Source organism: Mustela nivalis (genome assembly GCF_964662115.1).
Source record: "Mustela nivalis genome assembly, chromosome: 1".
NCBI lineage: Eukaryota > Metazoa > Chordata > Mammalia > Carnivora > Mustelidae > Mustela > Mustela nivalis.
The window spans coordinates 104886420-104899310 of NC_139020.1; the positions used below are offsets into that span (position 1 = coordinate 104886420).

At 36.6% G+C, this 12891-nt stretch overlaps 1 protein-coding gene and 1 pseudogene across 4 annotated transcripts in view; one reads left to right on the top strand and one right to left on the bottom strand.

Moving 5' to 3' along the window:
• VPS8 (VPS8 subunit of CORVET complex) overlaps nt 1-12891 on the top strand; it is a 246408-nt gene that overhangs the window by 44848 nt on the left and 188669 nt on the right. For all 3 annotated transcript variants that reach the window (XM_082693431.1, XM_082693433.1, XM_082693432.1), the window contains exons 14-16: nt 1569-1649; nt 4914-5084; nt 12226-12300. In XM_082693431.1, coding sequence (XP_082549557.1) covers nt 1569-1649; nt 4914-5084; nt 12226-12300 — 327 coding nt within the window. The remainder of the gene's footprint in view (nt 1-1568; nt 1650-4913; nt 5085-12225; nt 12301-12891) is intronic.
• LOC309845543 (large ribosomal subunit protein uL22 pseudogene) lies at nt 5700-6350 on the bottom strand (annotated as a pseudogene). Its single transcript has one exon. The product of its transcript is annotated as a large ribosomal subunit protein uL22 pseudogene (transcript).

Here is a 12891-nt window from a genome sequence, read left to right on the forward strand (position 1 = left end):
GCAAAGGTGGGATTCTTAAGTGTTCTCTCAGGGAATGTCCTCTGCGCAGACAACAATCCAAGTCTGGAGTGCAGGTGAGAATTTCAGGATAGAGAATGTTGTTGAAGCTGTGAAAATCAAAAGCCAGAGCATACGTAGCCTTGGCAGGCACTCACAAGGTAAAGGAAAAAGAAAAGGAATCAAGAAAGAATGTTCCAATAAAGACACATAGAGGTAGGAGGGGAAGTGGGACAGTATGGCCCCACATAGGAGACAAAGGATAGGCTTTAGGACTAGGTCACTTCTAGGGTAATACCATTATTAAATAAAGATCAAGAGAGAAGACCACTGAGGATAAGACCACTGAATGTGCAAGTAGTTTGTTGGTTTTGTTGTTGTTGCTGTTGTTTTAAGATTTGAGAGAGAAAAAAGAATGAGTGAGGGTGGGCAGGTGGGGGGGTAGAAAGAGGTAGACTCCCCACTGAGCAGGGGTCATGAGCAGAGCTGAAGGCAGACACTTAACCTGCTAAGCTACCCAGGTGCCCCCATAAGTAGTTGTTGATTAGAAACTTTTCATAGGACTAATTATCAACAGAATGGAGGTAGAAGCTCTGTAGAGGCTTGTTAAAAAAATGTGTCAAGAAGAGCAGATTTACACCCCTAGTGTTTGGCTGCAAGAGGCATGAGAATGGTTAAATATCTGTAAAAAGCAAATCAGGGAATGGCTATTTGTTTTTGTTTTTTATTTGAAGGTGGAGGAATCAGAAATATGTTAGATAGCAAAAGGAAAAGTGTCCTTAAAAGGGAGTGAATGCATATTCCAGCAAGGGAGAGGTAATATTAAGCAGTGGGGAAGGGGGTGGGATTTAGAATATGTATAAGTGAAGTGATCTTCTTTAGCAAGGACTTTAGTGAATCAGAAGAGAATAGGTAATGTTGGCATTGTTTTTTTGCTTGTGAAACACTTTCAGTATATGCCAAATAGGTAACAAATTTGGTGTTCATTTTCATTTTTCAACTGAAGAAACGGAGAAAGAATAAGTGATTGGCTCTTGGTCACACAGCTGTGACAGTGGAACTGAAGCATGTGAGTCTAGATCACATGCTCCTTCTACTGGCCTGTCGCTCCTTCCAGGGGGAGTGCTCTGCTGAAGTGAAGATGAGAGTACGCGAAGGGTCTGCGTTAGGAGGTCTCATTGTGTGTTCAGGGATCTGGTGAGGTCAGCAGACTTTATTCAGGTATCTGGTGAGGCCAGTATGACTTTATCATACCATGTGGTCAGTCCCATTTTATGCTTTAACTCTAGCTGAGTGCGGTCACTGATGGGATGGAGGTCATTTGTTCTGAAATTACAGTAGAGTGAACACATGTTACAGGACTGACAGCACTGAGCAGGTGTGCCTTGCATTTTGGTACAAATCATGGTATGAATGATTTTTTTCATTTATGTAATAGTTTCTTTAATAGCCAGTATTTTGGGCTTATCTGTACTGTGATGGAAGTCATTTTCCAGGTAGACTATAACTAAGTATCTCCAAAACCCCTCAAAACATATCTGGTATTTAAGTTGTTTTTATTTCACTATCAGGTTAAGAGAGATGAGTCTGGAGCAATTCATGTTACTAAGCAAAAGCACCTTCACCTCTACTATGATCTCATCAACTTTACTGTGAGTATTATTCAGATTAATTTGTCCCCATTTATCTCATGTAATTGTTTTGAGACCCTGTATATTAGCACTACCAGTATTTCTGCCATGAATCTTGACCTTTGGGATTATGTAAAATAGGGACCAAAGTAATGGAGTCTGAGTTTGGTGTAATCCCATATTACTTCTTCTTTTTTTTTTTTTTTTTTGGTGTGGGAAGAGGTAGAGCTAGGAGGGAGGGCTGAGGGAGAGATAGAATCTTAGCCAGGCTCCATGCCAGGCACGGAGCCCCATGTGGGGCTTGATCTCACAACTCTGAATTCATGACCTGAGCCGAAACCAACACATTTAACTCACTGAGCTACCCAGATTCCCTGGTGCCACCTTACTTTTAATTGCCTTTCAGCCTATGTCCTGCTGAACAGTGTGGCAGGGTCAGGAAAAGTTTTCTTTGATGTCTTGATTAGTTCAAAGGGAAGTTCAGAAGAATTTGGATGGGTTTCTTGAGGATCATTGCCTGGCTTTCTTTGTAAACATACTTTTGTACTTCTGAGTTTATCCTCATTAGTTCAGGAGTTTATGTACTTCATTCTTTTTCTTCATGGCTAAAAACTGCAGAATTTTCTCTCCACCATACATTTCCATTTTAAGCAACTTTTTGGTTTAAAAAAACGTTTCTTTTTGTATCAAATTTTTTTTCTTTTTCAAGTTGTGTGTCAACTTTGCAAATAGTGTAATTATAGTATTTTTGGGTTTCTGTCATTAATGCTTTTAGCGTGTCAATATCCAGTGAAACATTCTGTATATGCTTGGATATAGGTAACCCTAAATAAGAGACAGAGCCTCATTTTTCTAAGAAGTTGGCTAAAAGTTTTTCCTCCAACTTAATAACTTTTAAAGATGTAGATGAAATGGATCTTTTCTTTATAATATACAATTTATTAATTTAGTTGCACATTGCCTTTTAATCTCAGAGACTGTGGATTTAGATACAATACTTTGTTTCCATTCATATATTTCACAAAATGTTTTTTTTTTTTCAAACTCTTCTCATGAATATAAGACATCAGTGCCTTTGTCATCATCAGGACTCCTTTTGGATTATCTAACACAGCTTCCTAGAATTCATCATAATTACTTCTGTTGAAGATGTTTGAGACACAGCACTCTTAAAATCTGCATAAGATTCTGTCCCTGGAAAGTTTTCCCTCAACCAACAGTAGCTGTTCTCCCCACAGTAGGGTAGTAGGTGTTTTCATCTGTCCTGTGGCTTTTCCATGACATGATAGTAACTGCATTGCTTTATAAATTACCATTAAAAGGCTCATTTACAACAGTGTCAGCAGTTGCAATTGTGAGGGTCTAATCTTAGGAAAAATTGTTATACCTGCTAAGAACATTGGTCATTCTTTTTAAACTAGGTGGCCTTTGATAGCATCTAAAAACTAGTACTGACTAAGGTTGTATAAGGCCAATAATGTGTCTTTCCTAAATGATACGTTGTTTTTTAAAATAATCAAAAGAGCACCTTATAGGAGCCCTTTGTAAATGATTTGAGCATCAAACTCCCTGTTTTCTGAGAGAGAAATGTTGGGGGGAAAAACAGAATAAAAACCCTTCCCTTATAGTGATGAGTGTATTTTCACTTATGTTAAAAGTGATCCATTTTAACTTGGTTGTTTTTGATATAGTATTATGCAAATAATCCTTGATGGCATGGAATAGGTCATAAATGAAACAACTTGAATGCTGGCGAGAGAAAGTACAGGAGAAGCACTTTGTTCTGGCTAATTTAAAATTCTAATTGAGCAGATTTTGAAGATTTTATTTTATTTTATTTTTTATTTATTTGACAGAGACACAGAGAGGGAACACAAGCAGAGAGAGAGGGAGAAGCAGGTTTCCCACTGAGTGGAGAGCCCGATGCAGGACTTGAGCCCAGGACCCTGGGATCATGACCCAAGCCGAAGGCAGCCGCTTAATGACTGAGCCACCCAGGCACCCCCTAAATTGTGCAGATTTTAAAATTTCACTTGTTTCCTGGAGAGGGATTGAATTTTTTTTTTTTAAGTTTTTTTTTGTTTTTTTTTTTTTTTTAAGGCACCACCTCTTTTTTTTTTTTTTTTTAAGATTTTATTTATTTATTTGACAGAGAGAAATTACAAGTACACTGAGAGAGAGAGTACACAGGCAGAGAGAGAGAGAGAAGGAAGCAGGCTCCCTGCTGAGCAGAGAGCCCGACGCGGGACTCGATCCCAGGACCCTGAGATCATGACCTGAGCCGAAGGCAGCGGCTTAACCCACTGAGCCACCCAGGCGCCCAAGTTTTTTTTTTTTTTTTTTTTAAAGAAATCGTACGGGTGCCTGGGTGACTCGGTTGGTTGGGTATCCACCTCTTGGTTTCAGCTCAGGTCATGATCTCATGGGTCACGAGATTGAGCCCTGTGTCAGGCTCCACACTCACTGGGAGTCTGCTTGAAGACTCTCTTTCACCACCCCTCCTCCTACTCACATGCACACGTTCTCTGGCTCACAAATAAAAAAAAATCTTAAAAAAAAAAAAAAAGAAAAGAAGACCTATAAAACCCAAGAAATTTATCAAAATGGCATCCTTCAGAAGATTTTTAATATTATTATGTCATAACTCTAAAATTATAATAGTACTTATTAAAGAAAATTTGGAATATGGAGAGATAGAAAAGCAAGGAGCTCTCCCATAATTGGTGGGGAGGTTTTAAAAGAAATACATATTTTAGAATGCTTCTGTTTTAAAATATATATTATGTAAATTCTAACAATTACTTGACCACATAGGTTTATGAGGTTTATTTGCACTTTAATTAATGTCAAAACGTGAGAAATGCATAGTTTGTCATTCTGTTTAATTCATTTGTGCCAGTGTACGATTTAAAGAATTTTACTAAAACTAATATATACTCTAATATATCTATTAAACCTCAGGGGAGCTCACAGGGCTTGGTCTCATGATGCTGAGAGTCAGGTACTTAACCAGGTGAACTACTCAGGCTCCCTTCTTAGTTACCTTTTTAAATGCTATGGGTCATTTTAACACTGTCAGAACTCATTACTGTGTTATGCATTATTAACCAGTACTGTCTAGCCACTACTGTCATCAAGTAGTTCTTGCTCTGATTTTGTTTTCATCAAATTACTAAACAGATAAAATCTTCCATATAATTTAACTGAGTGGCCAGGCTTTCTTTTTGTCCTGAATGATGATGTAGGATGGGCCTCACTTTTTTTTGTGGTGTGCTTGATTTGCAGTGGATAAACTCACGCACAGTTGTGCTCTTGGACAGTGTGGAAAAGTTGCATGTGATTGATCGGCAGACTCAAGAAGAACTGGAAACAGTGGAGATCTCAGAAGTTCAGTTGGTCTATAACAGCAGCCATTTCAAATCCCTGGCCACTGGAGGAAATGTTAGCCAGGCACTGGTAAGGGTGATCCATTATCTTAGAATTCCTTTGATAAACTTGGTATTTTATTGTTGTTTGTTTTAGAAATCGGAACTCCCAAGAAGTTAGTTATCTTGCTGTCTAGATTGAGGTGGATATGGGTGTGTTTATAAGTATTCAGGAATGTGAACTAAAACAGTAATTCCCGTTATTCTTTTCTTTGGAAGTGTGACTGATTTAATACCAAAGAATTTTAACTTTTATACTAAAATAATGAAATGCAGTTGAAAATTTATGGGAAAGAAATTGCACAAGCAGAATATTTTAGAACATTTAATATGGTGGCAGTAAGCCTGATAGATTTAAGGGTTGAATGGCAGAGATAGGTAGACTGACTTGGGTGATTGGTAAAGGCCCAAGCAGGTATGGTGACTAAGGGCATTAAAAGATCAAGATGGCTTTGAGAGAAAGAAAGAGATTCTTTAAGAATAGGGGATAGATGAAATGTAGGAATCTGGAGAGAAGGAAGACACATGAGTATTACCTTAGTATTTATTTTACTATATCTTGAGCAACCATGATAATGACCTTTAGCAATTTACACAGATAGTTTGCAGCTAAATTTCTTCAAATTGTGATTTCCTAAACCATTAATTTTTTTTTATATTTTTGTTTGCATTTATTCTGTGCAAATTTACTCCTGGGCCATAAGATTTTGTTTCTTCAGTTTCTTCTGGGATATCTTTTTCTTCTGTGCAACCTCCTCTTCTGGTTTATGAACAATCTGCTCTTTTTCAGTAAGGATCATCTCAATGTGGCAGGGAGAGCTCATGTATGGGTTAATTCGACCATGAGCCCTGTAAGTCCTACGCCGCATCTTGGGGGCTTTGTTCACCTGAATGTGCTCAATGACCAGAGAATCGACATCTAAACCCTTAAGTTCAGCATTACTCTCTGTGTTTTTAAGCATGTGCAGTAAAAATTCAGCACTCTTCTTGGGCCACCGACCTTGTGTCCAGCCCCACTGTTTGGCCTGGGCACACCTACCAACTCCACCATTGTAGTGACGGAATGGCACACACTGCTTCTGCAAAGTGACGTCTTTCAGATACTTGGTGGCTTTTCGGATATGCATACCCTTGATGGCCGGGCAGTTTCACGTGTGTTCTTAAAGTGAACACGGAGATTTGAACCTCTTGACTTGCATGATTTCGTAGGGTTTGCCGGGTCAAGCGAATAGCGAACCATTTTCAGAGGTCACCCCAGGCCGCTGAGAGGAAGAGCCTAAACCATTAATTTTTAAGAGGGACATCTAGAGGCTTTCCTGGGTAATTTCTTGAGAAAGAAAAATAGTAATGGTGTTCATATTTAATGAGCACCTATGGTGTGATATGCAGCCATTATTCAAATCTCCCTGAGATATTAGAACTTCAGAGTTTAAATATGAAAGGGTCTTCCAGCCACAGAATTTAGAAACCAAGACAATCTATAATAAGAAATGGTAATGCAGTAGAATTCACTGAAGACTAATTACTCTCCCATACTTAGATACTTTCTTGTGTCTGAATGATTATTAGAAATGGTGTTAGACTTTGAACTTGCAGTTTTGGCCAACATGGAATAATGGGCACTAGATTTACTCTCCCATATAGAAGGAAAAAAAAAACTTTTCAGAATACTGGACATCAGGCAATGAAGGACAGCGGTCCCTGACAAAATGGGAAACAAGTGACAGAGCCCTAGAGAGAGTTTCCAGGCTATAGCTCAGGGGAGTAGAACCCAGTTGGAGCCTAAAGGACTTCATGAGCTGAGACTGTGGGAAGACTATGGTGGGTTGAGTTTGCAGGGCCAGATACTGGAGAAGAGAGCAAGCACTATACCTATGGTTCCCCTTGGTTATTCAGCAGACTACTGATCAGCAAATGCTGATCTACCCAAAGGCCAGGGAAAGAATTATTTGATAGACTGAGAAGGAACTATATCCAGTGCTCACATTGGCTTGTTTATACCAGCCAGAAGGAAAACTTAATGATTTATAGGACATTGGGTAGAATGCTCAGGACCATCTTGCCTCTGTAGTGGGGAGTAATTAAGACCACAATAAACACTGTTCTGGTCCCCACTACAATTCTTAAAAATAATACCGGAAAGAATCAAACTGTTTCCAAGTAACTTAACTACCCACAGAACAAAGCACAGTAATATTAATGATACAGAAATTTCCAGAACCCAACAAGGTAAAATTCATAGTGTCTGCCATTCAGTCAGATTATGAGGTGTGTAAAGAAGAAGAAAAGCACAATTTATAGTGAGAACAAAGATCAATCAAAACTGACTTAGACCTGAAACAGATGTTAGAATTAGCAGATAAGGACATAACAGTTATTACAACCATAGTCCATAGGTCCAAAAAGTTAAGTAGTGACATGGAAGATACTAAAGAAGATGCAAATCTAACTCCTAGAGATAAAAGTTATTAGTGCTTGAGATGAAAAATGCCCTGGATGGGATTAATGTCAGTAGATGAGATAGGAAAAAACATTAGTGAACTTGAAGATAGAGCAATAGAGTCTTCCCAAAATAAAACACAGATAAATAGCTAACAAGCATAGCCAAGATTTTCAGACATCTTTCATCATCAAGGAAATACAACTCCAAACTGCAGTGAGCGAGCACTTCTCACCAAGCAGACTGACTGTATAACTCAAAAGGCAGACAGTCTCAGGTGTTAGTGAGGATGTGGAAAAACTGGGACTGTGACACGCTGCTGGTGGGAAATGGCGCACTTGCTGTCGAAAACATTTTAGAGGCTGAACATACTCTGAGTGTTGAACATATTCATTTGAGCAGTATTCATTTGAGCAGTTCTGCTCCTAGGTATATACCCAAGAGAAGTGAAAACATACGCCCACGCAAACACTTGTTCACAAATGTTCATAGCAATGTTATTCATAATAGCTGGGAAATGGAAGCCTTCCAGACGTCCACCACTTGGTTAATGGATAAACAAAAAGTGACCTAGCCTTGTAATATACTACTTTTCTGCAGTAAAGAGGATGAACTACTGACACATGCTACAACATGGATGAACCTTTTCAAAAATACTATGTTAAGTGGAAGAAGCCATAGAGAAAGATTGTTTGATTCTGTGAGATGTCCAGGAAAGCCAAGTTTATGGAGATAGATGTAGATTAGTGGTTACTAGAGACTGGGAGTAGGAATGAAGGTTGACTAGAAATGAGAACAAGGAATCTCTGTGGAATGATGGGAATGTTCTCAAACTGGATTTTGGTGATGATTGGGCAACTGTAAATTTATTAAAAATTGCTAAATTTTACATTTAATGAGTGAATTTTGTGGTATATGAATTATACCTCAGTACTATTATATAACAAGAGCTATTGACTATTTAAAACAAAAATAATATGTTGTAATGTTTATGATAATATAGAAGTAGTATGAAAGATGAAAGTAGTATATAGCAGCAGGGAATGAGGCATAGAAGTATATCATTGTAAGGATTTACATTATACATCAAATTGTGTAATATTTAAATGTACAGGGAGATAAGTTATAGTTACGTATTGTGAATACTAGAACAGTCACTGAAAAAGAAGTAGTGTAACTAAATAAGCTAATAGTAGTGACAAAATGAGATGTTAAAAAATATCAAATTCAGTGAAGCATAAAAAAGGGAATAGACAAGTAGAAAAAACAGTTAATAAGATAATAAATCCAAACCCAACCATATCACTAATTACAGGGAGTATAAATAGCCCAAATATTTCAATTAAAAGGCAGAGATTGTTATGGACATTGGGGAGGGTATGTGCTGTGGTGAGTGCTGGGAAGTGTGTAAGCCTGACAATTCACCAGACCTGTACCCCGGGGCAAATACTACATTATATGTTAATAAAAATAAGAAAATAAAATAAAAATATAAAAATAAAAGGCAGGGATTGTCAGACTGGATAAAGAAAAGCAAGAACCAACTCTATGCTGTCTACAAAACACATTAAGTATAAAGACATAGATCTAGTAAAAGTAAGATGATGGAAAAAGACATACCATGCAAACTCTAATCATAATCGCTAGATTTCAGAGAAGGAAATATTGTCAGAGATATAAACAAATTTCAGATTGATAAAAAGGGCTTACAAGAAGACATAAGAACTTTAAAGTTTTATGTACCCTGTATCAGACCTCCAGTACACATAAAGCAAACACTGACAGAACTGAAAGAAACGAACAAAGCCACAATTACACAAAACCTGACAAAACCCGTCTGTCTTTATTATAATTAGTAGACAGAAAATCTAAGGGCATAGAAGACTTAAACACTACTGACCAACTGACCTGACATTTATAGAATATTCCTCTGAAGGAAAGCAGATTACAAACTTTGTTCAAGAGCATGTGGTATGTGCACCAATATAGGTTATATGCTAGGCTGTAAAACAAACGTCCATAAATTGTTCAAGGAATCATCAGGGTAAATCTTGAAAAAACCCAAATATTTGGAAATTAAACAGCTGTTTTATAAATAACCAATGAGTCAAAGAAGATGTCTCAGAGGAAATTGGAATATATTCTAAACTGAATGAAAATACAACTTACCAAAATATGTAGTCTACAGTTAAATCAGTTTTTTAAGGGTAACTCACAGAATTAAATACTTACGTTAGAAAAGAAGAAGATCTTAAATCAGTGCCCTTTTGTATTAATTAAGGAAATAGAAAAAGAGCAAAATTAAAGTAGATTGAAGGAAAAATAAAAAGGTGAACAAAAATCAATTAAATAGAAAATAGAGAAAATCAAAGAAATCAAAAGCCGGTTCTTTGAAAGAGAAATAAAATTGGTAAACCTCTAATGACATTAATCAAGAAAAAGAGAAGACACAATTACTGGTATCAGGTATGGGAGAGGTGTCCTCACTGGGGAGTCTATAGATATTAAAAGATGTGCATAACTTTATGCCAATCAATTCAGCAACTTTAGATGAAATGGAAAAATTCCTTGGAATACACGAATTACCAAAGCTGACTCAACAAGTAATAGAGAATCTAAGTGACTGTGCAGCAGTTACAGAAATAGATTGATTTTTCTACAGGAAAGCTCCAGGCCCAGATAGCTTTACTAATGAGGTCTGTTATATAAGGGGGAAAAAAAATAATGGTTATACACAAAAATTTTTTCAAAAAGGGACCACATTAACTTTTTTTGTTTTTAAAAAGATTTTATTTACTTATTTGACAGAGATCACAAGGAGGCAGAGAGGCGGGCAGAGAGAGAGGGGGAAGCTGGCTCCCTACTGAGCGGAGAGCCCAATAAGGGGCTCAATCCCAGGACCCTGGGATCATGACCTGAGCTAAAGGCAGAGGCTTTAACACACTGAGCCACCCAGGTGCCCCCACATAACTTTTTTTAAGACTAGATTAACTCCGATAATAAAATCAGACAAAGATACTACAATGAAGAACACTACAGACTAATGTTCTCATAAGCATAGAAACAAAAATACTTAAAATATTAGCAAATAGAAAACAGCAATGTATAAAAAGTAATAGATTATGATCACATGCTGTTTTTCCAAGGCATGCCAGTTTGGTTTAGCATTCAGAATCTGTATAATTTACCATATTAGTTGATTATTAAAGAAGAGCCATGATTATCATCTCAAGACAAAAAGCATTTGGTAGAGTTCAATATCCATCCCTGAGAAAACTCAGCAAATTAGGAATAAAAAGTAATATTTTTAGTCATATAAACAAGGGCACCTATAAAAATCTTATAGCTAACATCATACTTAAAGTAATATTGCCAAAAAAAAACAAACCAAAATCAAAGCAAAGGACCCTGATTCTGATCAGGCTTCTTCCAGAGAAAATATGGAAGGGAAGGTGGAGGAACATGTTAAAAGATTCCTTGTGGATGCAGTTAGCAAAATCTAGATAGTAGGAAACTATGAGAAAAGTATCCAGTTTCTCAGCAGTAAATTTCAGGGAAAATAAAGGAGTGAGATGGATAAACTTAAAAGAGCGTTAAGAGACCTATCAGCCAGCTCCGATAATGTGGCCCTTGGTCGGATCTTGATTTAGACACATGAAACGTAGAAAAAGCAAAAAAAAATAACAAAAACCTCAACAATATTTGACATTTATGAGACCATTTGCAGTCCAAACACTTATTTCATATTGAGGATTTTTACTTATTTTTATTTCATATTGTTAAATTTTGAGAAGTAGACTAATGCAGTTGTGGTTATGTTAAAAAGGACTAATTTATTATGCATATACTGAATTTTTATAAATACTCAAAATCTGAGAATCATCTCAGAATTATACTGTGTATAGGGTAGTCCGTGGGAGTGCAGGTGAGGCAAGATTGGAGATGATCTTGTAATTGATGAGGCTGGTTAATGGCTGCAGATTGTTCATTGTATATTCTCCCCACCTTTGTATACATTTTTAAATTTCATAGTGAAAAGTTACCAGTTATTGGGGTTATCAGTTATTGACCATTTATATACTTGGGGACATTTACAAATATTAACGTAGTTAAGTTCCACAGAAACTGCAGGGTTTTTCAAAGACGGAATAACTGAACGTCCTAAGTTTGAAAGTTGTTTAGAGTAGGGTCTTACCTTCAGTAACAGAGTCAAAATTCACAATCCATATTTATCACATGATAGGTTTTGTTTCTCTTTAGCTGGGCTAGGCTGACTCCCATATGTTACGCTGCTTCGTCTTCCTGTTTCTTGTTGTGTTTTAGGTTGATGTTGATTTCAAAGAGCTTAGAGGTACCATTTTCAAACGGCCGTGTTCTTCAGTGAATGTCTGTCTTCCAATAATGGGAAGGTTGCAACAGTTTCCCTTTAAATTTCGAAAGTTGGCATATTCCTCCCATGTCTCTCTTATTCTGAAAAGTAAAATGACCATATATAAGCAGGGAATCAACTTTCTGCACTTTGTCTTTTCTGCTGCTTCCTCTGACAGACTGGCACTTGACTGACATTTTTTCCCCACTAATTTATGGAATAAAACTATGTTGACCTAAAATTTAGTCTGTGTACTTGACATTCTTTAAAACTTAATGAGACTTATTAAAAAAATAAATAAATAAAAATTAATGAGACTTCTAATGCATGTTGTGATTTTTACTTTTTTTTTTTTTTTAATAGGCTTTGGTTGGAGAGAAGGCTTGTTATCAATCCATCAGTAGCTATGGTGGTCAGATCTTTTATTTGGGGACAAAAGTAAGCTCCTCTGCTCTGTAACTTGGCATTTGTTTGTGTCAGGATAGTTGGGGCTAAAGGAGGTTTCTGGTAAAGAGAGTTGGGCATTGTAAAGTGAATATTGATAGCAGTAATCTAAAACTTTTAGGGGAGATAGATATATAATCTATAATCTAATCTATATTAGATTATACTAATATAACTATATATAACTAATATAACTATATATACTGCTATATATATATATATATAATGTAATTTTTTTTTAAGGGGATTTTTTTTTTTTTCTTACAAGTAAGCTGTACAGCCAGTGCAGGCCTTGAACTCACAATCCCAAGATCAAGAGTCTCATGCTCCAACTGACTGAGCCAGGCAGCTCCCTTTTCAGGGGTTATATAGTTGTGATTTTTAGCTTATTTTCTCTACTTTTAGACATGTTTTTACTTTCATTTAGGTTATCATAGGATGCTTATTTTCTTGATTCAAGGATATACTTTCATAATTTTCACATTAATGTTTTCATGACCAGGAAGGTACCTTATCATGTATATATGTCATATAATTAAGATGCTATTTAGCTTAGATCATCAGCTTAGGGTATATTAAAATGCA